General features: G+C 51.5%; 4 protein-coding genes across 5 annotated transcripts; 2 read left to right on the forward strand and 2 right to left on the reverse strand.

The window, feature by feature from the left end:
* Positions 1 to 2,219: 2,219 nt before the first annotated feature.
* Positions 2,220 to 3,432, forward strand: TAF6L (TATA-box binding protein associated factor 6 like). Its single transcript, XM_032153139.2, has 3 exons — positions 2,220 to 2,273; positions 2,355 to 2,483; positions 2,608 to 3,432. The coding sequence occupies exons 1-3, from the start codon at positions 2,220 to 2,222 to the stop codon at positions 3,385 to 3,387; spliced, it is 963 nt and encodes a 320-aa protein (XP_032009030.2). The 3' UTR covers positions 3,388 to 3,432.
* Positions 3,433 to 3,511: 79 nt separating this feature from the next.
* On the forward strand, positions 3,512 to 6,500 carry TMEM179B (transmembrane protein 179B). Its single transcript, XM_032153138.2, has 5 exons — positions 3,512 to 3,607; positions 5,125 to 5,312; positions 5,394 to 5,528; positions 5,703 to 5,781; positions 5,988 to 6,500. The coding sequence occupies exons 1-5, from the start codon at positions 3,512 to 3,514 to the stop codon at positions 6,147 to 6,149; spliced, it is 660 nt and encodes a 219-aa protein (XP_032009029.1). The 3' UTR covers positions 6,150 to 6,500.
* Positions 6,501 to 6,598: 98 nt separating this feature from the next.
* Positions 6,599 to 8,225, reverse strand: TMEM223 (transmembrane protein 223). Its single transcript, XM_032153137.2, has 2 exons — positions 7,760 to 8,225; positions 6,599 to 7,016 (listed from the first exon to the last, which is right to left on the reverse strand). The coding sequence occupies exons 1-2, from the start codon at positions 8,223 to 8,225 to the stop codon at positions 6,724 to 6,726; spliced, it is 759 nt and encodes a 252-aa protein (XP_032009028.1). The 3' UTR covers positions 6,599 to 6,723.
* Positions 8,212 to 21,751, reverse strand: NXF1 (nuclear RNA export factor 1). Of its 2 annotated transcripts, XM_032153135.2 has the most exons (21): positions 21,585 to 21,751; positions 20,047 to 20,233; positions 19,674 to 19,827; positions 18,171 to 18,254; positions 17,936 to 18,040; positions 17,733 to 17,813; positions 17,554 to 17,623; positions 17,324 to 17,412; positions 17,089 to 17,196; positions 16,376 to 16,485; positions 14,547 to 14,583; positions 13,334 to 13,402; positions 13,196 to 13,251; positions 12,483 to 12,590; positions 12,309 to 12,367; positions 12,083 to 12,198; positions 11,917 to 11,959; positions 10,953 to 11,025; positions 10,275 to 10,457; positions 8,683 to 8,743; positions 8,212 to 8,560 (listed from the first exon to the last, which is right to left on the reverse strand). In XM_032153135.2, exons 1-21 carry the CDS (start codon positions 21,610 to 21,612, stop codon positions 8,522 to 8,524), a joined length of 1,860 nt encoding a protein of 619 aa, XP_032009026.1. In that variant the 5' UTR covers positions 21,613 to 21,751; the 3' UTR covers positions 8,212 to 8,521. The 2 variants fall into 2 exon arrangements, 1 of the variants encoding a protein (XP_032009026.1); XR_009213544.1 differs by lacking the exons at positions 8,212 to 8,560; positions 8,683 to 8,743; positions 10,275 to 10,457; ... (5 more) ...; positions 13,196 to 13,251; positions 13,334 to 13,402 and adding an exon at positions 14,352 to 14,445 and having other exon boundaries at positions 14,547 to 16,485.
* Between the last annotated feature and the right edge of the window lie 109 nt (positions 21,752 to 21,860).

Raw genomic sequence — 21,860 nt, forward strand, 5'->3', positions numbered from 1 at the left:
AATTTTTTTGTATTTTTAATAGAGACAGGGTTTCACCGTGTTAGCCAGGATGGTCTCGATCTGCTCACCTCGTGATCCGCCCGCCTTGGTCTCCCAAAGTGTTGGGATTACAGGTGTGAGCCACCGTGCCTGGCCTATATTCTTAATTTTATCATCAATTTATATTGGATTTTTATCAAATGGTTTTTCTGCATCTTTTGAAATGATCCGAAGGCTTTTCAGCTTTTATTTTCCAGTGTTACTACAGATTTCCTGATAGTAAACAATCTTTATAGTTCCATTATACACTAAACTAGGTCACGGGATAGTCGTAAAGAAAAAATCCAAAACTTTTATTTGACTGTAATGCATTTTAATTTACTTGTGGGTCTGCTATATTCAGGAGTGAAATTAAACACGTTTCCTCTCATGTACTGTCCTGGTCTGGTTTTAGAATCAGGGTTATACTGGCCTTATAGAATGACGTGGGGAGTATTTCTTTTTTGTATTTAATAAGATTTAGATCATCAACCAGGCGCGGTGGCTCACGCCTGTAATCCCAGCACTTTGGGAGGCTGAGACGGGCAGATCACGAGGTCAGGAGATCGAGACCATCCTGGCTAACAGGGTGAAACCCCATCTCTACTAAAAATACAAAAAATTAGCCGGGCGGGGTGGCAGGCGCCTGTAGTCCCAGCTACTCGGGAGGCTGAGGCAGGAGAATGGCGTGAACCCGGGAGGCTGAGCTTGCAGTGAGCCGAGGTCGCGCCACTGCACTCCAGCCTGGGTGAAAGAGCGAGACTCCGTCTCAAAAAAAAAAAAAAAAAAGATTTAGATCATCTTTTTCTTTTCTTTTTTTATTTAATAGAGATGAGGTCCTCCTACATTGCCCAGGCTGGTCTCAAACTCCTTGGTTTAAGTGAAACTTTGGCCTTCCCAAAGTGCTGGGATTACAAGTGTGAGGCACTGCACCTGGCCCATCTTTTTCTTGAGTGTCTGTAGACTTTTGTAAATTCTGGCATGGTATTTTCTTTCCTTTTTTTTTTTTTTTTTTTGAGACAGAGTCTCACACTGTCGCCTAGGCTGGAGTGCAATGGCGCGACCTCGGCTCACTGCAACCTCTGCCTCCTGGGTTCAAGTGATTCTCCTGCCTCAGCCTCCTGAGTAGCTGGGATTACAGGCGCTCACCACCAGACCTGGCTAATTTTTTGTATTTTTAGTAGAGACGGGGTTTCACCATGTTGGCCAGGGCTGGTCTCGAACTCCTGACCTCCTGATCTGCCTGCCTTGGCCTCCCAAAGTGCTAGGATTACAGGCGTGAGCCACCGCGCCTGGCTGGTATTTTCCTTATAGTTAATTCTTTCTTTTTTTTTTGAGACAGAGTCTCACTTTGCTTCCCAGGGTGGAGTGCAGTGGTGTGATCTCGGCTCACTGCAACCTCCGCCCCCCGAGTTCAAGTGATTCTTCTGCCTCAGCCTCCCAAGTAGTTGGGATTACAGGCGCCTGCCACTGCGTCCGGCTAATTTTTGTATTTTTAGTAGAGACGGGGTTTCACCATGTTGGCCAGGCTGGTCTTGAACTCCTGACCTCAGGTGATCCACTGGCCTCGGCCTCCCAAAGTGCTGGGATTACAGGCGTGAGCCACAGGGGCCAATCACAGGATTTTAAATTGTATAATCAGAGTCCAAGTCTCTGGTTGTTTTTTTTTTTTTTTTTTTTTTTGAGACGGAGTCTTGCTCTGTCGCCCAGGCTGGAGTCCAGTGGCCGATCTCGACTCACTGCAAGTTCCGCCTCCCGGGTTCACGCCATTCTCCTGCCTCAGCCTCTCCGAGTAGCTGGGACTACAGGCGCCCGCCACGCCGCCCGGCTAATTTTTTTTGTATTTTTAGTAGAGACAGGGTTCACCGTGGTCTCAATCTCCTGACCTCATGATCCGCCCACCTCGGCCTCCCAAAGTGCTGGGATTACAAGCGTGAGCCACCGCGCCCGGCCAGTTGGTTGTTTTTATGCAGATTGTTTGAACTGAGTCTCGGTTTACATCTAAGTGAAGCCAGTACTTGCCTGATTGTATAGGGTAGCAGTATGCAAACTAAATTTTGGAGTTGTCAGTAATGAGCGTTATTTGGCACACAGGGCAGTAATATTGGGTATACTTTTTATTGTCTCCCTTTGTACCTTATCTTTATTCCCAATGCCTAGCTTAGGTATACAGTAGGTTCCAAATAAATATATGGCTGAATATGCCAATCAGGGAATTTAGGAGGATTGAGCCCTGTCTAGGATCAGAGATAAAGGTAGGTCTTTCATGGGAAAGGATCCTTGAGAGGGACTAAGTGTCAAAGAGATGCTAACTGCATTCCTTCTCTTCCTTCCAGGCAGTAGAACGAGTCCTGTACCCACACCTGTCCACTTACTGGACAAACTTGCAGGCTGTGCTGGATGATTATTCAGTATCTAATGCCCAGGTCAAAGCAGATGGGCACAAAGTCTATGGAGCCATTCTGGTGAGTACCGTCCCCTTCCAGCCTCCCTTCCCTGCATGAGCTTAGCAGCCAAGCAGGCTTACTTTGGAATATTTGATGGGCCCAGGTTCCTCGAATTTTTTGCCTTAGTCCTCGGCTCTTACAGGTGGCCGTAGAGCGACTGCTGAAGATGAAGGCCCAGGCAGCAGAGCCCAACAGGGGTGGCCCAGGTGGCAGGGGGTGCCGGCGCCTGGACGACCTGCCGTGGGACAGCCTTCTCTTCCAAGAGTCGTCCTCCGGGGGCGGTGCAGAGCCCAGCTTTGGGTCCGGCCTCCCGCTGCCGCCAGGGGGCGCGGGGCCGGAGGACCCTTCTCTTTCGGTGACCCTGGCGGACATCTACCGGGAGCTCTACGCCTTCTTCGGTGACAGCTTGGCCACACGCTTTGGCACCGGCCAGCCTGCACCTACGGCTCCGCGGCCGCCTGGGGACAAGAAGGAGCCGGCGGCAGCCCCGGACTCGGTGCGGAAGATGCCGCAGCTGACAGCAAGCGCCATGGTCAGCCCGCACGGCGACGAGAGCCCCCGGGGCAGCGGCGGAGGCGGCCCCGCGTCGGCCTCTGGGCCCGCCGCCTCTGAGAGCAGGCCCCTGCCGCGCGTGCATCGGGCGCGCGGGGCACCCCGGCAGCAGGGCCCCGGGACCGGCACCCGCGACGTCTTCCAGAAGAGTCGTTTCGCCCCGCGCGGCGCCCCGCACTTTCGTTTCATCATCGCCGGGCGGCAGGCTGGGAGGCGCTGCCGCGGGCGCCTTTTCCAGACTGCCTTCCCCGCGCCGTACGGGCCTAGCTCGGCCTCCCGCTACGTGCAGAAGCTGCCCATGATCGGCCGCACCAGCCGCCCCGCCCGCCGGTGGGCGCTCTCGGACTACTCGCTGTACTTGCCGCTCTGAGTTAGTGGCAGCTTCGGTCTTTGTAAATAAATCCCGCCCCCGGAAGTGACGCCTCCACCTTCGTGGGTCGCGCCGGATAAGGTGGGCTTTGGGGGGGTTGCTGCTTCCTGGTGGTTAGAGTGCCATGGCGTTGCCCTGGCTGCAGCGCGTTGAGCTTGCGCTCTTTGCTGCCGCCTTCCTGTGCGGGGCCGTGGCGGCCGCGGCGCTGACTCGGACCCAGGTGCGGCTGCGGGGCGGGGTCAGGTAGGCGGGGGAGCTGGCCGGTCCTGACATGGCGAGGCCGCTGTCGCTTTCCGACCGGGCTTGCTGCTGTTCGGAGCCGGTGGACCTGGTGAGGCACGGCTGGCGCCGGCCTGTACCTGAAATGCAGCGAGGCTAATCGCGCTTTGTGGCTCCTCCTGGCCAGGTCATACTTCGAAGTTGTCCCCTCGCCAAAGGGACGGGTCAGTAGCGTCTTAAAGCACTAAGTAGAGTCGGGTTTCGTGGCTCTTGCTGCACAGCCTTACTGTGGTTCTGAAACAAGTCGGACGCAGAACCTGCGTCCATCCGTTAAATCAGAAGCCGTTTGTGCTGAGCTGTGTCGAGAAATAAAGCATAGTGTAGTGGAGATGATCAAGCTGCCACATGATTGTAGCACAGTGTATTAAATGACAAAATAAGAGATGTAGAAAACGCTGACGTAAAGGTAGAAGCTAATAATTTACATCGTTTACCCCAGCCAGGTAATCTGGTTAGTAAACATGGGTTCATTAAGTAGGCACTAAGGTGCCTATTTTATACCATGAGAAAACCTCAGAGATCCGCCGGGCGCGGTGACTCACGCCTGTAATCCCAGCACTCTGGGAGGCCGAGGCAGGCGGATCAGTTGAGGTCAGGAGTTCGAGACCAGCCTGGCCAACATGGCAAAACTCTGTCTCTACTAAAAATACAAAAATTAGCCGGGTGTGGTGGCTCATGCCTGTAATCCTAGCTACTTAGGAGGCTGAGGCAGGAGAATCGCTTGAACCTGGGAGGCGGAGGTTGCAGTGAGCCGAGATCGTGCCATTGCACTCCAGCCTGGGCGACGAGCAAAACTCCATCTCAAAAACAAAAAAACAAAAAACACTGGCCGGGCACGGTGGCTCACGCCTGTAGTCCCAGCACTTTGGGAGGCCGAGGCAGTCCGATCACGAGGTCAGGAGATCAAGACCATCCTGGCCAACACGGTGAAACCCCGTCTCTACTAAAAATACAAAAAGTTAGCCAGGGGTGGTGGCAGGCGCCTGTAGTCCCAGCTATTCAGGAGGCTAAGGCAGGAGAATGGCGTGAACCCAGGAGGCAGAGCGTGCAGTGAGCCAAGATGGCGCCACTACACTACAGCCTGGGTGACGGAGGGAGACTCCAGCAAAAAAAAAAAAAAAAAAAAAAAAAAGCACCTCACAGATAGTTATTTGTTGAAGGATATACAAGGCCTGGGTTTACTGAGTTTCTGTACAGAGACCAGAACTTGTGAGGCTTCTCTGATGCTCATTGTATTCTCTAATCATTGCCTATTTTCTGATGCTTCTGGCCACTGCAGGTTTGATTCCCCAGCAGGCCCTCTCCATCAATATCCCTGTCCCAGAAATAGGAATTGACAGTGCACAAATAACTTCCTGGAATGCAGGACCATTCCTAGGTTATCACTGACACCCTACCAAGAGACTGTATCTAGAGGCATTAACCTGAAATCTAGGACTCAGCAGCTTCTCTCCACAGGGCTCCTTCAGTGGTAGATGTCCCCTGTATGGTGTGGCCACCCTGAATGGCTCCTCCCTGGCCTTATCCCGTCCCTCAGCACCATCCCTGTGCTACTTTGTAGCTGGGGCCTCTGGCCTCTTGGCCCTCTACTGCCTCCTGCTTCTGCTCTTCTGGATCTACAGCAGCTGCATCGAGGACTCCCACAGGTGACTGCCTAACCCTGAGGGCCAGGGGCTGAGATAGGATGAGCCTCGCCTCCACCACAAGGCTTGTTCTCTCCCTCTCAGAGGTGCTATAGGGCTGCGCATTGCACTGGCCATCTCAGCTATAGCCGTCTTCCTGGTCTTGGTGTCTGCCTGTATCCTTCGATTTGGCACCAGGTCTCTCTGCAACTCCATCATCTCCTTGAACACTACAATTAGGTAATGAGAGAGGGAGGGAAGCCTGGCTGGGGCTGACTACCTTCCCTCTGCAGCAGGGTCCTGTAATTTCCTTTTATCACCATCGGTTGCTCTCAACTCACAGGGCACTGGGCACAGGTGTGCCTCGGATATAAACTATCACGCTTTCTCACAACTGTCTCTTTGACCTCACAGCTGTTCTGAAGCCCAGAAAATTCCATGGACACCCCCTGGAACTGCTCTGCAGTTTTACTCCAACCTACACAATGCTGAAGTGAGACCCAAGGATAGAAGGAAAGATTCACAGAAGTATCTGTAGCTGTGTGGGTGCTCACCAGTGTATTGTGAGCTTGGCTCACCAGTGAGAGGAGCTGAAGGGGTTGTCAGCTTAAAATTCAGCAGTTAAGAGTGGTGTGTGGGTGGGAAGGAATGGATTTGAAATGGTCCCACTCCTGACAATCCTGTCCCTGTCTCCCACAGACCTCTTCTTGGGTGAATTTGGTATTGTGGTGTGTGGTCTTGGTGTTCCAGGTCGTGCAGTGGAAGTCTGAAGCCACCCCATACCGGCCTCTGGAGAGGGGTGACCCTGAGTGGAGCTCTGAGACAGATGCTCTCGTTGGGTCACGCCTTTCCCATTCCTGAAGAATAACCAGAGTGCTTCCTGCAGCTGAAGACTCCATGCCCAAGTGCCTGTAATCCTCTCCCCCACAAGGCCCTGTTTATGTTGGGAGTCTTAGTTTTCCTTTCGGCGGGGGGGTGGAGGGGGGGAACGTAATGACAGGCCCCCGTCCACCTCTTCCAACAGCTGTTTTTGTAGCAAAATATTATATTACTGTCTTCATCTTAGTAGTGAGTTTCTGATGTTAAAGTACAACTAGATAGGAAGAAGGAGTGAAGGCTAAGCAGACATGGATTGAAACTTAGAGGTACTGTCAGGCAGCTGCCCTAGGGATGACTGCTTCTTTATTTGTTACTAATGAATCTTGACCTCCTTGTGTGACCCTGGTTGTTACTCCATTCTAAGATTGGCGCTTTTTTTTTTTTTTGTAAATAGAGACAAGGTCTTGCTATGTTGCCCAGCCTGGGCTTGAGCAGTGCTCCTGCCTCACCCTCCCAAAGTGCTGGGATTACAACAGGTGTGAACCAACACACCTGGCTCCCCAAGGTTCAGTTTTTATCCTCCTCTTGGAGAGGTGAGTGACTTGAGGCCATTTCTTCACAAGCTCCGGTAGGCACCCACAGTATTGTCAAAGAGTTTTGTGTTAGGGAAGTGTCCAGCTTTGTCCAAGAGGAAATAGAAGCGTCGGCCTTTGACTTTCAGAGGTAGCATGGCAGGGACTTCACCCCGGTGGGCCATGCAAGATACCTGCTTCAAAGGAACTGTGAAATGGGCCCCCAAGCCAAAGGGAGCATGAGTGGTGAGGGTCACCTGCTGCCCTCCAGCTCGAAGCACCACTGAGCGCACAGACCGGAGAGAGAAGAGAAGACCAGCACCGAGTACGAGGGCTCCTGCAGGAAGGGCAGAGATTGGGGTGAGGGGTTTTTCACTGGACATCTAAGTACCGACCTTTCCAGTGCCCTCTGAATAAGAAATTTTTGGGATGAAAGTAGTATTTACTGAGTGCTTTTTTTTCTTTTTTGAGACTGAGTCTCACTCTGTCGCCCAGACTGGAGTGCAGTACTGAGCTCCTGTTATACCCAAGAATCCCGTTATTCCTCCCAACAACCTTAATAGATGTCCGTTTCCATTTTAATGGGAAGATGAAGAGCTTTAAGGACCTTTCTCAAGGTCGCAGAGTAAAGGGCAGCCCTCAGCCTAGGCTATGACAGGGCGCGGCGCTCGGAGACATCAGTGTTTCGCAGTTTTTTTTTTTTTTTTTTTTTGAGACGGGAGTCTCGCTCGGTCGCCCAGGCTGGAGTGCAGTGGCGTCATCTCGGCTCACTGCAACCTCTGCCTCCCAGGTTCAATTGATTCTCCTGCCTCAGCCTCCCGAGTAGCTGGGACTACAGGCGCTTGCCACCACGCCCAGCTAATTTTTTGTATTTTTAGTACAGACGGGGTTTCACGGTGTTAGCCAGGATGGTCTGGATGTCCTGACCTAGTGATCTACCCGCCTCCGGCCTCTCAGCATGTGAGCCACCGCGCCCGGCCAGAGTTTCGAATTTCTGTGGGGTAAAGCCCGCCCGCCACTCTTGGATAGGGAGTCCCTGACTCTATAGGGAAGGTCGTGTCCCGCCACCCCACGTCTTACCGATGGCGCCGCAGCCGACTGCCAGACCGTAGCGCCAGAGCGCGGAGCGCAGGTCGAAGGGGCCACGATTTGGGACCTCCGCATCCAGAGGCTGCACCGGGACCGGGGGCCGGGACACGGCTGCCACAGCCATGGAGGCCCAGAAGACGCCCTGGCCCGCGCAGAACAGCCCGAGGATGGTGAAGAAGCGGCCCCGATCATGCTCAAAGAGCAACACATCCCGTTGCAGCGTCGCGCCTTGCAGGGGCCGGCAGGTGGGCAGGGGCCGCAGCAAGGCTAGCAGCCCCGTGGGCCATCGCCTCCAAGGCGCCGCCATGGCCAGCCGACTTCCGGGGTGGGGCTTCCTGCCGCAGAGCCGCCTTCCGCCCTCCCTGGGCGCCCCCGCAAGAGGGCCCGCCCCCACCCCCACCCGCTCAGGGCTGGGAGGAGACAACCAATCCAGCACACAGAACACGAAATACAACATCACTCTTTATATTAAAAAGTAAGGAGGTCCTGGGGTTAAGTACACAAAGCACCTAAATCCTTCGGGTAGTTTAGTGTCAGTTCTACAAAGTAAGCTTTGGCTTCCTGGCACCAGTGAGGCTCAATCTTCTGAAGTCTTCCAGAAGGCAGGCGAGGAGAGGGATCAGGCAGCCCTCCCTCCCTCGGTCACAGTCGCGGGGCGGCCTCGGGCCAGACAGGAGGAGATGACAGATGACAACCAGATGGTAATATCCAAGGACTATTTACAGGGGGGCTGCTTCTGAGGCATGACTATGATCACTTCATGAATGCCACTTCTGGGATCTCGCCCTTGGCCTGGAGAAAAATGAAGGTCAGTTGAGGCAGGCCTACCCTCCCGACTCGGCAACACCAGCTAACCTGACCTCCTGGAGGCCCAGAGATCCTAGTCTTTTTGCCACTGTATTTCCAGACCTTACCTTGAGATGAGTGAAGGCCTGGGCAGATCTGGTGTAGTCCCAGTTGTTGTCCTGAAGGCACCTGGAGTGGAAGAACAGGCAGCTCTGTAAGAACTCTGACCCCTAAATGCCAGTTGAAAGTCCACTCCATAAAAGCACCCAAGTTTGCCAACAAATATGTACATTCTTATACATCCTTGCACTATTTATACAAATGAGAAATTAGTAAAAGTCCAAAAGTTCTACCAATGGCTTCTCAAAGATAAGGAATATTAAATAGCTGTCAAGAAGCCCAAGATAAGTTTTTACAGTGGTAGGGAAAGATGTTCATGGTGTAAGTAAAGAAACTAAGTTGCAGAACAGTATATGAAAACGAACTTCCATTTTACCTTTAAGCTTTTTATGCTAATTTATGCACAGGCAAATTTTTTACAGACTATCAGGTTTGTGTTTTTCTGTTTGCTTTTTTTTTTTTGAGACTGAGTCTTGCTCTGTCAGCAGGCTGGAGTGCAGTGGCGCGATCTCGGCTCACTGCAACCTCTGCCTCCCAGGTTCAAGCAATTCTCCTGCCTCAGCCTCCCGAGTAGTTGGGACTACAGGCGTGGACCACCAAGCCCTGCTAATTTTTGTATTTTTAGTAGAGACAAGACTTCACCATGTTGTCCAGGATGGTCTTGAGCTCTTGACCTCGTGATCTGGCCGCCTCAGCCTCCCAAAGTGCTGGGATTACAGGTGTGAGCCACCTCGCCCGGCCAACTATTACGTTTTTTTAAGCAGCCAAAAGTTTTGCCTTTTAAAATTTCAGGAGCCCAGGCACAGTAACTCACACCTATAACCGCAGCACTTTGGGAGGCCTAGGTGGGCAACATGGCAAAACCCCATCTCTGCAAAGAAATACAAAAAAATTAGCCAGGTGCTGTGGCCTATGCCTGTAGTCCCAGCTACTCAGGTAGCTGAGGTGTGAGAATCACCTGAGCCCTAGCAGTTGAGGCTGCAGTGAGCTGTGATCACACCACTCCAGCCTGGGCATCAGAGTGAGACCCTGTCTCAAAACAAACAAGCAAGCAAATAAAAATTTGGCTGGGTGCAGTGCCTCACACCTGTGATCCCAGCACTTTGGGAGGCCGAGGTAGGCAGATCACAAGGTCAGGAGTTCGAGACCAGCCTGGCCAACATGGTGAACCTTGTCTCTACTAAAAAAAAAAAAAAATACAAAAATTAGCCAGGCATGGTGGTGTGCACCTGTAATCCCAGCTACTCGGGAGGCTGAGATGGGAGAATTGCTTGAACCCAGGAGGCAGAGGTTGCAATGAGCCAAGAGCACACCAGTGCACTCCAGCCTGGGCAACAGAGCAAGACTCCACCTCAAAAAAAAAAAAAAAAAATAGGTGGTACATGCCTATAGGCCCAGCTACTCTGGAGGCTGAGGTGGGAGGATAGCTTGTGTCCAGGAGTTAGAGGCTACAGTGAGTTATGATCACCACTACACTCCAGCCTGGATGACAGAGTAAGACTTGTCTTTAAAAAAAAAAAAACAAACTGTCAGGAGCTCTCATTATTTACTACTAGCCCTACTTCAGTTCACCCCCATCCTACACATGCCCAGTACTCACTTCTGGGACCACTCGAGGTTCATGCCAGACTGGGTAGAGAATGCTTGCAACATTTCCTGCTGCTCTGGAGAGAGGGTGGGCACCGGGCTGGAGGAAGGCGTGGGTGCAGGCATAGCGAAGGCTCTTTGGATCTCTTCAGAACTGGCATTCCGCACAAATAGCTCGTCGTTTACAATACATAACCTTGAGGACAAAGAGCACTTAAAAAGCTAGATAGATAACGTCATCCTCCCAACATCATTCCTATTCTCTGATTCTTTCAATATCCACAAAGTCCCCCTCCTACTCTTAGCTATTGTCACCTTTTATCATTTATCCCCTCCCATGGAATCAATGTTTGGAAGGATTATCTACCAAACACACTAGAGTTCTCCCAACCCATGGACTTTAGCTCTTTTTTTTAATTCATCCTCACAACAAACTTAGGAAGTGAATATTGTTATATGAATTTTCAGATGAGGCAGCAGCCTACTTGCTAGAAGTGGTGGAGCCAGGATGAAAACCCAGATGGTACAATTCCAGAGCTAAGCTATTAACTGGCTCTTAACGACTATGTGAGCTTTCTCTGATTTCCTGTTGCCTTTCTGAAATCACCCCAAAGACTGACTCTACCCTCCAATTACCACACTGTTGGCCATGGATTAGGACTGGTATCCAATCCAAAAGCACAATACTTACCCTGAATTGCTAGCAGGAACAGCAATGAACGTCCGGGTGAAGGCTCGCAAAGAATCCCGGGACTTTCCGTCCACTGCAATGAGAACAGCAACAACACCTTAGGGTCACTAGTGCTTTATGTTTACAAACAGCTTCTTGAATCATGGTCTTCTTTGATATAAAGAATCCTAGCAGGTCAGAGAGGGATGATTAAGTATATAAGGGTATAAGGGAAGCAGAGGTGGGGTGAAGGGTCAGGTCAGAAAGGACAATAGTAATAACTGCGGCCAGGCACGGTGTCTCATGCGTATAATCCCAGCACTTTGGGAGGCTGAGGCGGGCAGATCACGAGGTCAAGAGATCGAGACCATCCTGTCCAACATGGCGAAACCCCTTCTCTACTAAAAATACAAAAATTAGCTGGGCGTGGTGGTGCGCACCTGTAGTCCAAGCTACTTGGGAGGCTGAGGCAGGAGAACCACTTGAACCCAAGAGGCGGAGGTTGCAGTGAGCCAAGATTACACCACTGCACTCCAGCCTGGTGACAGAGTGTGACTCCGTCTCAAAAAAAAAAGTAATAACTACTAATCCACTGATAGCATCTGTATGCCAGGCCCCAGGCCAAGCACTTTGTAAGTCACTTCAGTTTACTTTCTACAGCACCACTATGAGATGGCTATTACTAACCCCATCTTACAAATAAAGAATCTGTCTTAGAGGTAATGTTACTTGTCCACAGCCCCACACAACCAAAACTAGGATGGAAACTAAGAACTGCCTGACTCCAAAGTCCTCCCAGGCTTTTCCCATATCCAGACAGGACAGGTGGAGAGGTAGGCCAAGCCAAGACGGCTTGGGGGCAGAATGGGAGAAGGAGCTCAAAAAGAAAATGAGAGAGAAAGTAGCTGGGAAGCTAAGAGTGCTGAGGAAAATTCTAGCTGGGGGTGGGACCATGCTATAAACCCAGTACTCTAAATATTCTTACCTTCCTTGAAGACTCCATTGACAGAAAAACACAGCAGTGTGCTCTGAAAGAGAAGCAGCATCAAGGTACAATGTACACTTCTCAGAGCCTGAGTGCCCCCCCTTGCCTATTAAATGCCACCCCCACCCCAATTCTAGGCTTCTGTCAGGCACAAGCAGGAGCTTACTGTCTGGGCGCTTATGTCTACCACGAAGGAATTGACGTCGTGCTGGGTTTTGGGCAACTCATTGAGGAAGGCAACAACGTTGAGACGCGTGTGCTTCAGCAGCCGGAACCGCAAGGCTGTGGGTAGAGGAGAAAGCTCAGTGGTGCTGCCACACACTCCTGAGTTCTATGACTGATTCCTTCCCATGCCCTTTTCCCATCATATTTTGTTCGTATCACACACTTACTAGGGTCTTTAAGCTTCTTCACATTTCTGCTATCCTTGAAATACTCCGCCAAGCTGCTTCTGGGGGAATAAAAGGAATGGACGTGGTGTTCAGAGCAGTGCTGCCAGCAGGTGCTGCCCTGTATCTGCTGGGAAACCCAGTGGTCTCGGGCAGATTCTGGGATGTGATACTAACCGGGCAGGGTTCTGAGGAATGAAAGGAATGCTCAGGGAACAGCAGGCCCCATCATGGTAGGCATCCAGGAGCCCTTGCCGGTCTCCAGAGTCGTAAATTGCATAGTACCTATGGGAAAAACAAAAGCGAAAGTATGGCTCTGTGGTCTACAGCCATAAAAGGACCCAGTAGCTCCCAAGAGTGAATTGTGCCCCAGCATAAAAGCTCATGCCTATAATCCCAGCACTTTGGGAGGCTGAGGTGGGTGAATAGCTTGAGCCCAGGAGTTCGAGACCAGCCTGGGCAACATGGCGAAACCCCATATCTACTAAAAATACAAAAAAAAATGGCTGGGTGCGGTGGCTCATGCCTCTAATCCCAACACTTTGGGAGGAAGAGGCAGGTGGATCATGAGGTCAGGAGTTGGAGACCAGCCTGGCCAACAAAGTGAAACCCCACCTCTACGAAAAATACAAAAATTGGCCAGGTGTGGTGGCACACACCTGTAGTCCCAGCTACTGGGGAGGCTGAGGCAGGAGAATCACTGGAAGTTGCAGTGAGCCAAGATCACACCATTGCACTCCAGCCTGGGTGACAGAATGAGACGCTGTCCAACAAAACAAAACAAAACAAAACAAAACAAAACAAAACACCAAAAGATTGATGTGTGCCTGGGTCTGCCCACCATTCCCCCTCAACCTTGGGGTGGGGAGGGGGGACCCTGAGATACTTACTGTTGCAGGAAGTGCAAGACCAGACTCTTCAAGTTTTCTGTTCCAAAATAGCTTCCCTGAAATCAAACAGGTATTAGGAACATGGAAGCAGTATTCTCTCCACACACAAGTTCTTACTCTTCCTACCATGCTTCCTACCTTGCAGGGCGGTAACGTCGTGGGGGCTTCAACATCAAAGGCAATTGGTGGGGGTAGCTCATGGCCATCCTGTGGAAAGGAAGTAAAAGTTGACAGTGTAGACTGGGCACAGTGGCTCACACCTGTGATCCCAGAACTTTGGGAGGCCGAGGCAGGCAGATGGCTTGAGCCCAGGAGTTTGAGACCAGCCTGGCTGGACAACATGGCAAAACCCATCTCTACCAAAAAAAATACAAAAATTAGCTGGGCATGGTGGTGCATGCCTGCAGTCCCAGCTACTTGGGAGGTTGAAGTGGGAGGATCACTTGAGCCTGGCAGGCGAAGGTGGCAGTAAGCTACGATTGCGCCACTGCACTCCAGCCTGGAAGACAGAGCCAGACCCTGTCTCAAAAAAACAAAACAAACAAAAAAGAAAGCTGACAGTTTAAACCAGAGAGAAAAAGGCTGGATGCATAAGTAGACTGAAGAACTAAGAGAAAAGGGTCAGAAGTCAAGTGTAAAAGCATCATGAAAAGTATCCAGGAATCCAGGCTGGGTGCAGTGGCTCACACCTGTAATCCCAGCACACTGAGAGGTCAAGGTGGATGGATTAGTTGAGGTCAGGAGTTCAAGACCATCCTGGCCAACATGGTTGAAACCCCCATCTCTACTAAAAATACACAAAGAAATTAGCCGGGTGTTGTGGCACACACCTGTAATCCCAGCTACTCGGGAGGCTGAGGCAGGAGAATTGCTTGAACCCAGGAGGCAGAGGTTGCAGTGAGTCAAGATTGCACCATTGCACTCTGGGTAACAGAGCAAGACTCCATCAAAAAAAAAAAAGGGGGTCTGGCGCGAGTGGCTCATGCCTGTAATCCCAGCACTTTGGGAGGCTGAGGTGGGTGGATCACCTGAGGTCAGGAATTCGAGGCCAGCCTGGCCAACATGGTGAAACCCTGTCTCTACTAAAAATACAAAAATTAGCCAGGTGTGGTAGCACATGCCTGTAATCCCAGCTACTTGGGCTCAGGAGGCTGAGGCAGGAGAATCGCTTGAACCTGGGAGGCAGAGGTTGAGGTGAGCTGAAATCACGCCGTTGTACTCCAGCCTGGGCGATAAGAGTGAAACTCCGTCTCAAATAAAAAAAGAAAAAGAAAAAGAAAAAGAAAACTAACCAGGATCCTTGTGAGTGAGAGATGCTGTGCTTGTTAGAATGAAAAAATTATGGACTTACCAGGCGTAATAACTTGGGAAATCGTTCGCGAATGGCGCTGTCAAGAACGGGACAGAAGTGAGTGATGCTTCAGAGCCACCGTGCCTCCTGGGCTGCTCTAGGAGCAAATATACCAAACCCGAGGGACAGCCCATCCCATCCTGCTCATCCCTCCACTCCCTCCCAGCCTGTGCTCAGGGAAAAATGGTCCCCACTCCCCACCTGAGCCGGGGCACCCAGACATGGACTGCCTTGAAGGCTGTCTCTTTTCTCTCTGCCTGACCCTGAGTGTCAAGGAGCAGTACTCCAAGCCCAGGCTTTAAGCCCAGGACCTCTTTCCCCTCCCTGCCCCCCTTACCTTCCACCTACTCACCTGTGCAGCCCCGGGAGGAGGGAATGGGGTGGGAGCCCAGGGGCTCCGCTGCCTCACCAGGTATCCATCAGTTCTGCCAGGTCTGGCCTTGGCCAAGACCCAAACACACCAGAGGGATGGCACAGGATGTTAGGGCAGGGAGATGAGCAGGTGGGGCTCAGGAAGAGGAGAGGCAAAGGAATAAGAAAGGAAAGGAAAAGGAGGAAAAAGAGAAAAAGGCAGGATGGGGCAGGGGCAAGGGAGAGATGGGGAGGTATAGGAGACAGAGAGAGAAAGCAAAGAAAAAGGGAAAGAACTACAAGGCAAAAAAGCATCTAAAAAATGAGGGAGAAAAGGGAGAAAGACACCCTGACACAGCCCTTTCTTTCAGCTGCCCCATCCCTGTGGTCCAAGGTAGAAATGAGAAACAAATCCTTGCTGTGGTGAGTGGGCACTTGCTGTTGGCCAGGTCTCTGTCTGCTACCTGGGTCCCGATCTGAGCTGGGCGTGGGAAGCAAAGCAGCCATGGGGGCAGGAGACCTTCCTCAGAAGGTGTGAGGGTTCAGGCCCCTGCAGGATTGTGGGGGTGAGGGTCCATGCCCCACCTCTGTTGCCCCCAAGTTCTCTCCTGATGGCCCCTCTGCGACTGTGCCTGTCTTAGGTTGTTCCTTCCCTGAGGAATCTTACCCGTCTCTGGCTAACCAGCCATCCACCGGGGCCAAACAGGGTGACGTGCAGTGTGTGAGTGAGGGAGAGGCAGCGCCCCCGAGGGGGTCAGTTCTCTGTCTCCTTGGTAGCCTATGCCCCCGTGGCCTCCACGCCCAGCACCTGCCTTGGGATTCCCTCGCCTGCTGGCGGGGCCCCAGCTCTGGTCACATCTTGGGGAACCCAGGTTTCTTCTTCAGGGAGAGCCCAGCTCATAGCACTGAGCGAGAGAGACAGATTGCATGCCACCAGCCCCTAGGAGGCCTCAACCTCGGCATGGACAGCAACAGCCCTGGGAAAGTGGATCCTGAGAAAAGGGTACCTCTTGGCACAAGGGCAAGAGGGACCATCACAGTATAAAGGAGGGAAGGCCCATCTCAGCAGGAAGTCCCAGGTAGGGAGGGCTTCCTCAACCCATGGACACCAGGCTCTTGGCACAAGGCAACCCCATCTATAGCGTATGTACAAGACACCCTCTGGTCAGAGTAGAAAGGGAGATGCCTTTCCTGGAACAACAGGGTAGGGAGATTCTAGAAAAGGTTGTGTTCAGGAAGAAAGAGAAAGGCCACAGACCCAGCAAACAGATAGTCAGGTCAGAAGAGAAGAGAGAAGATCTCAGGACAAAGCTGGAAGACATAGACAGACCAAAGGGGGAGCACGCGTTCCTCCCAAAGGACAGGTGGTTCCAGCTCAGGGCTGCACATCTCCGCAGACGGGCCCTGGTCAGGATGCATTAGCTCAGCCTCCGAGGGGGTGAAGGTCCCCAGGAGGGGAGACACAGGCTACAACTGACCTGATGTAGGTGGACTGGTCTCGGAAGGTGTCACACAGGGAGTTTCCGTCGAGCCAGAGCTCTTCTAGCTTCAGCCCCTTTATCTTGTCCAATTCCCGCTCAGACTTCAACTGCAAAGGGTGGAAGGAAAAAAGGGAGGAGACCCTGGTGAAGACAGCCAGCTGGCTCCCCATACCCCCAGTCCCTACGCTTAGCTCTGAGATCTTTTTTAATCTTTTAAAAATTTTTTTTTTTTTTTTTGGGACAGGGTCTCACTCTGTCACCCAAGTTCAGTGCCGTGGCATGATCATAGTTCACTGCAGCCTCAAACTCCTGGACTCAAGAGATCCTCCCACCTCAGACTTCTGGGTAGCTAGGACTATAGGCATGTGACATCATGCTCGACTAATTTATTTTTTAAATTAAAAAAAATTTTTTTGAGACAGGTTGCTCAGGCTAGAATGCAACGGCACAATCATAACTCACTGCAGCCTTGAACTCCTGAGCTCAAGCAATCCTCCCACCTCAGCCCCCTGGAGCAGCTTGGACTAGAGGCGTGCAAACTCCTTGCCTTAAGTGATCCTCCTGCCTTGGCCTCCCAAAGTGTTAGGATTACAGTCACAAACCAGCACATCTGGCCTGAGTTCTCTCTCTTGCCTCTTGCCATCACCGGACAAACTCTCTACACCCTCTACCCACCCCTTCAAAAATATAGCCGAGCTATCAATTCTCACTTCATTTCCAGAAAGGTTTAGGATCTTCAGGTTGGGCGCCTTCTGAACAATGCTAGACATGTCATCCAGCCTGTATAGCCTGTTGTTGCTCAAGTTCAAGGACAATAGCTGTGAGGAGAAAAGAGTTTAGAGGAAGCACCACCAGCAAGTGGATCAGAGACGAATCTGCCCTCCAGCCACTTCCTATCTAACGCACCCTGCTTCCTCATGCCTAATACTGGGCCAAAGGCCTTACCTCAGGGATGTTCTCTTCAATGATCCTCAGGGTAGCTGCCATACAGCTTCTGCGATTCAGGACAACGTCAATGTTCTGGGCCACCAAATCTTCAGGAAGCAGAAGGGAAGGAAAGGGAAGACTGAGAGGGTTTGCCCATGCCAACATTAGGAGTAAAACATCCTCAAACTTTCCCTCCCTGACAGATCCCACCTTGTCACCACCTATCTGAGAACTGTTGTCAACCATACCTGGGTCTGAACGGAGGCCCTTGAGGTCAAGGGCTTGTTGGGAGCCATCATATCGTTTGCTCATGATCAGCTACAGAGGAAAAAGAAGGGTTTAGTGGTCACTGGGGTTGTGTGTGTAGGGTGGGGGTGTGAGAAGTGATAAGACTGGGTTGGAAACATCTAATTTGAGCCTGCCTCACCTTTAGCTGTTCTACTTGTTCTGGCTTCAGTTCATTCAGTATAGTGTGCGGTGGAGCAGAAGAGTTGATGATGATAGATATCTGGAAGGAAGACACAAAGGGCACAGAAAACTGTAGGGAAGCCTAAGCCGCAAGACCAAGACCCAGTCCCTGTTCTGGGCACCAACTCCCACCTCCAGCCAAGCCAGGCCCTTTAAACACACCCTTCGGTTCTCCCGATCCAAAATCTTATAGTTGACAGCCTTCAATGCAGAGGCAGTACTGGCGTCTTCAACGAAGAACTGGGCCCGTGTATTCTCATAGTGAAACTGCAAGAGGAAACAGGAGCATTACACTGGGAGCCCAGAGCCCTTGGGGAGGGGCATTACACTGGGAGTCCAGCTTGCCCCTTCACCATCCCTGGTGCCTGGCCAGCCAGCCACTCAGGCCTTGTCTTACCTCAATAGGGGTGAAGGGCACACTGCACTTGCTCTGAATCATGCTCAGGAGCCATGCCTTGTCATACTTTCTGCCATAAGGAATCTAGAAATGAGAGAAAGAGACAAGAAGGGATAAGTAAGGCTGAATAGCAGACCCAATACAATGCCTTTTATACCTTCTACCAAACTTTAAAAGACTATCTAAAGAAAGGACCAGTACTAGGTTTTCTACTTGAGATACACATAGATTCTTTAACTCCTTTCTGTCTACTTACACTTACTATTTTTTCTTAGTAACAGGGCCTCACTCTGTCACTCAGGCTGGAGTGCAGTGGTGCGATCATAGCTCACTGCAGCCTTCATCTCCTAGGCTCAAGCGATCCTCCTGTCTCAGCTTTCTGGAGTAGCTAGGACTACAGGCATGTACTACCATGCCCGGCTAATTTTAAAATTTTCTGTAGAGAAGGGGTCTTGCTGTATTTCCCAGACTGGTCTTGAACTCCCAGCCTCAAGTGATCCTCCACCTCGGCCTCTCAAAGTGCTGGGATTACAGGCAAGAGCCACTGTACCCAGCCCATTTACACTTATAATCCCTCAAAAAAAAAATAATCAATTTTATTTATTCTAAAAGTTCCAAGATATTATTTACGCCTTGCCTGCCCCTCAGAGAACTCCAGGGACTCCAAGCCCCAACACTCAGCCTGAGCCAAATGAAGACATCCAACCACAATTTTCATATTTCTCTTCCACCCCTTCTCTGAACCTGCTCTAAGGTGTTGGAAGACACTGATTCCTAGGAGAAAAGATAGATACTTGACTGTGGAGTAATCAGCTGACAAGAATAATTTTTGGGCCGGGCGCGGTGGCTCATGTCTATAATCCCAGCACTTTGGGGGGCCAAGGCGGGCAGATCATGAGGTCAGGAGTTCGAGAACAGCCTGGCCAATACAGTGAAACCCCGTCTCTACTAAAAATACAAAAATTAGACGGGCGTGGTGGTGGGTGTCTGTAGCCCCAGCTACTCGGGAGGCTGAGGCAGAAGAATCGCTTGAACCCGCGAGGCGGAGGTTGCAGTGAGCCGAGATCACGCCACTGTACTCCAGCCTGGGTGACAGAGCAAGACTCCATTTAAAAAAAAAAAAAGAGGCTGGGCGCGGTGGCTCACGCTTGTAATCCCAGCACTTTGGGAGGCCGAGGCGGGCGGATCACGAGGTCAGGAGATCGAGACCAGGGTGAAACCCCGTCTCTACTAAAAATACAAAAAATTAGCCGGGCGTGGTGGCGGGCGCCTGTAGTCCCAGCTACTCGGAGAGGCTGAGGCAGGAGAATGGCGTGAACCCGGGAGGCGGAGCTTGCAGTGAGCCGAGATTGCGCCACTGCACTCCAGCCTGGGCGACCGAGCAAGACTCCGTCTCAAAAAAAAAAAAAAAAAGAATAATTTTTGTGGAATAAAATTAAACATCTCCACTCTCAACGTGGCCTCCTATCTCTACTGCACCATCTACTTTCTCAAAGTACTCACTGTAATCTTGAACCAGTTCTTTGAGGTCCCATCCTGGCTGGTGCCAGCCCCTCCTCTCTCTGGAGGAGCTCTGTCTCTCCGCACAGTAACATGAATGCGATCTCGATCATGCCAAGTATCACCCCGACGGTTAGGTCGGGTGGTATAGGGGTTGCTGTGGGTAAGCAGAGAATAAAATGACCACAAATGCTAGCAAACTCTTCTCAAAGACCTTCCTGCACTGTCAGTGGGACTACAACTAAGATTGTTTAATCACTACGCTAGTCCTGGCATTTCTCACTGTAACAGGTGGGAAGGGAAATGACATGGAGAGTAAAAGGGCCATATAATCTCATGAGCCACTAAATTCAAACCAGACCAACTGGTCACTTACTATCGTACTCGGGGACCATCCTGGGCGTCACTCATTGCCACATCTCCATCATCTTCCTCAAGGCGGGAAGACCGAATACCAGAACCGCCTCTTCCAGACCTACGGTTTCCTTCACCATATTTCCACCGGAAGGGACCCCGGCCTTTCTTCTTTCTTTGAGGGAAATTAACACGCTCATCATCGTGTTCTAGAGTTAGAAACAGGAATACAAATTAGAAGTAAGTAACTGGTCCGGCTTGGTGTGGCAATCGTAGTTTCTGGTACTCTGAACTATTGGAAGAGATACATACTAACTACAGAGGCCATCTCCACGAAAACTTCGCTGCCTATCCACAGGAAAGAACCCTCTCTGTGGCAGGGCAGCATCAGGGAAAAGTTACCGGAAAACTGTGTAGGGCTTTTGAAAAATGAAGTAGAAACTGGAATTAGAGAGAAGCAGGATATAGAAATGTGAGACCCAAAAGTGTAACTGAACACAAATCAGACCTCTGAAAGCCACCTGAAATCTGCCACTCGGTACTTTGTCTATACAGTACAGATGCCAGTTACAAATATGACCAGTTTAAGGATCCTCTAAAAATTCTCCTTGTTCTCAAATTGCCACTTTGAAGTTTTGTGAAGAGCTCTTCGTTTCCATGCACAGAAATGTCCTTTAACTCAGGAGACAAATTCTAGACTCAGGCTCTAGCGGCAGTGCCAAGCTAGGGTGCTTAACCAGGGACCCTGGAATGCTCTCCAGGAAGATGACCTTCTGATTCATGCTGTGTAGGATTGGCGTCTTAAAAAAGGTCCCTAACTCCCAAAAGAGGTCTGCCTAATACCGAGCACTCTGTAAACAATGAATCTCAACAAATGACCCTAGGAAAAAAGAACATAGAAGGCGCAGCTAACATTCACTGAGAACTTTCTCCAGTGCCGGCCACTATGCTTCAGGCACTTGATAGGAATGATCTCATTTCCCCTCCCCCCACACACTCTTAAGAAATACTGTTGTTATTCCACATTAAGGGGGTGGAAAACGACAGTTTTAAATTCACGGTTTCAACCTCCACCACGCACTCCTAACTACTACAAAAGAACTAACACCCAGTGTAGTGTTCAGACTAGAACATCCAGTTGATGTGTAAGTCTCGAATGTTAAGCCAAAGCCCAGGCCCGAGGGTTCAAGACCGACTGGACGCAGTAAAAAATAGGGCACCAGGGCAGCCCACGAGCAGGGCACTAACTCACATTAAAGGAAGAGTCAGGCCGCCAAACCGAACTGACAGGCATCAACCACCCACAAAGTTCAAAGGAATCCCGTCACCCTACCCCCCGAGCCACCCACTCCGAGCCGCAGGTCCCCCAACACCAGGATTCCAGCAGGAATCCAGGAGTCAACAACTCGGGTGTCCACCTCCAGTGCCCGGCCCCCCGCGCGCCGCTCCCCGCGGACGCCGGGCCCCTAGCGGCCTCACGCCCCGGGGGCTGAGGCCTAGGCCAGCGCCGCCCACCCACGCCCCAGATAGTCGGTTCCCGACCCGAAGACCAGTACTGACCGCTGTACGACTTCCCCTCGTCCGCCATGCCACAGCGAAGAGCAAAGGCTAGCTCAGGCTCTGGCCGCTACGCCAGCAAACGACCGCACTCCCAAGCGCTCAGGACCGAAGTGTCCCTAGGCCGGGCGCCACCGCATTTATACAGCAAAGCACGTCGCACGCCGCTGACGTCCCAGGGTGTGGGCGGTGCCACCGCCCGGAGAAAGAGCGACCCCCTACGCGTGCGCACACTTAAGGCCGTCGTGCGAGGGGCGGGGCCTCCCCTCCACGCCCCGC

This window comes from Hylobates moloch, unplaced genomic scaffold (assembly GCF_009828535.3).
Source record: "Hylobates moloch isolate HMO894 unplaced genomic scaffold, HMol_V3 SCAFFOLD_5, whole genome shotgun sequence".
In the NCBI taxonomy this organism is placed as follows: domain Eukaryota; kingdom Metazoa; phylum Chordata; class Mammalia; order Primates; family Hylobatidae; genus Hylobates; species Hylobates moloch.

Excerpts from the sequence above, each read along its gene's own strand:
- TAF6L (XM_032153139.2), top strand. The coding sequence starts at position 2,220 with ATGCCAATCAGGGAATTTAGGAGGATTGAGCCCTGTCTAGGATCAGAG. Across the intron at positions 2,274-2,354 it reads GTCTAGGATCAGAGATAAAG|GCAGTAGAACGAGTCCTGTA; the intron begins GTAGGTCTTTCA and ends TCTTCCTTCCAG. Across the intron at positions 2,484-2,607 it reads AAGTCTATGGAGCCATTCTG|GTGGCCGTAGAGCGACTGCT; the intron begins GTGAGTACCGTC and ends CGGCTCTTACAG.
- TMEM179B (XM_032153138.2), top strand. The coding sequence starts at position 3,512 with ATGGCGTTGCCCTGGCTGCAGCGCGTTGAGCTTGCGCTCTTTGCTGCC. Across the intron at positions 5,313-5,393 it reads TGCATCGAGGACTCCCACAG|AGGTGCTATAGGGCTGCGCA; the intron begins GTGACTGCCTAA and ends TCTCCCTCTCAG. Across the intron at positions 5,529-5,702 it reads TCCTTGAACACTACAATTAG|CTGTTCTGAAGCCCAGAAAA; the intron begins GTAATGAGAGAG and ends TTGACCTCACAG.
- TMEM223 (XM_032153137.2), bottom strand. The coding sequence starts at position 8,225 with ATGTTGTATTTCGTGTTCTGTGTGCTGGATTGGTTGTCTCCTCCCAGC. Across the intron at positions 7,017-7,759 it reads AGTCGGCTGCGGCGCCATCG|GAGCCCTCGTACTCGGTGCT; the intron begins GTAAGACGTGGG and ends CCCTTCCTGCAG.
- NXF1 (XM_032153135.2), bottom strand. The coding sequence starts at position 21,612 with ATGGCGGACGAGGGGAAGTCGTACAGCG. Across the intron at positions 19,828-20,046 it reads GATGGTCCCCGAGTACGATA|CAACCCCTATACCACCCGAC; the intron begins GTAAGTGACCAG and ends GCTTACCCACAG. Across the intron at positions 17,624-17,732 it reads AACAAGTAGAACAGCTAAAG|CTGATCATGAGCAAACGATA; the intron begins GTGAGGCAGGCT and ends TTTCCTCTGTAG.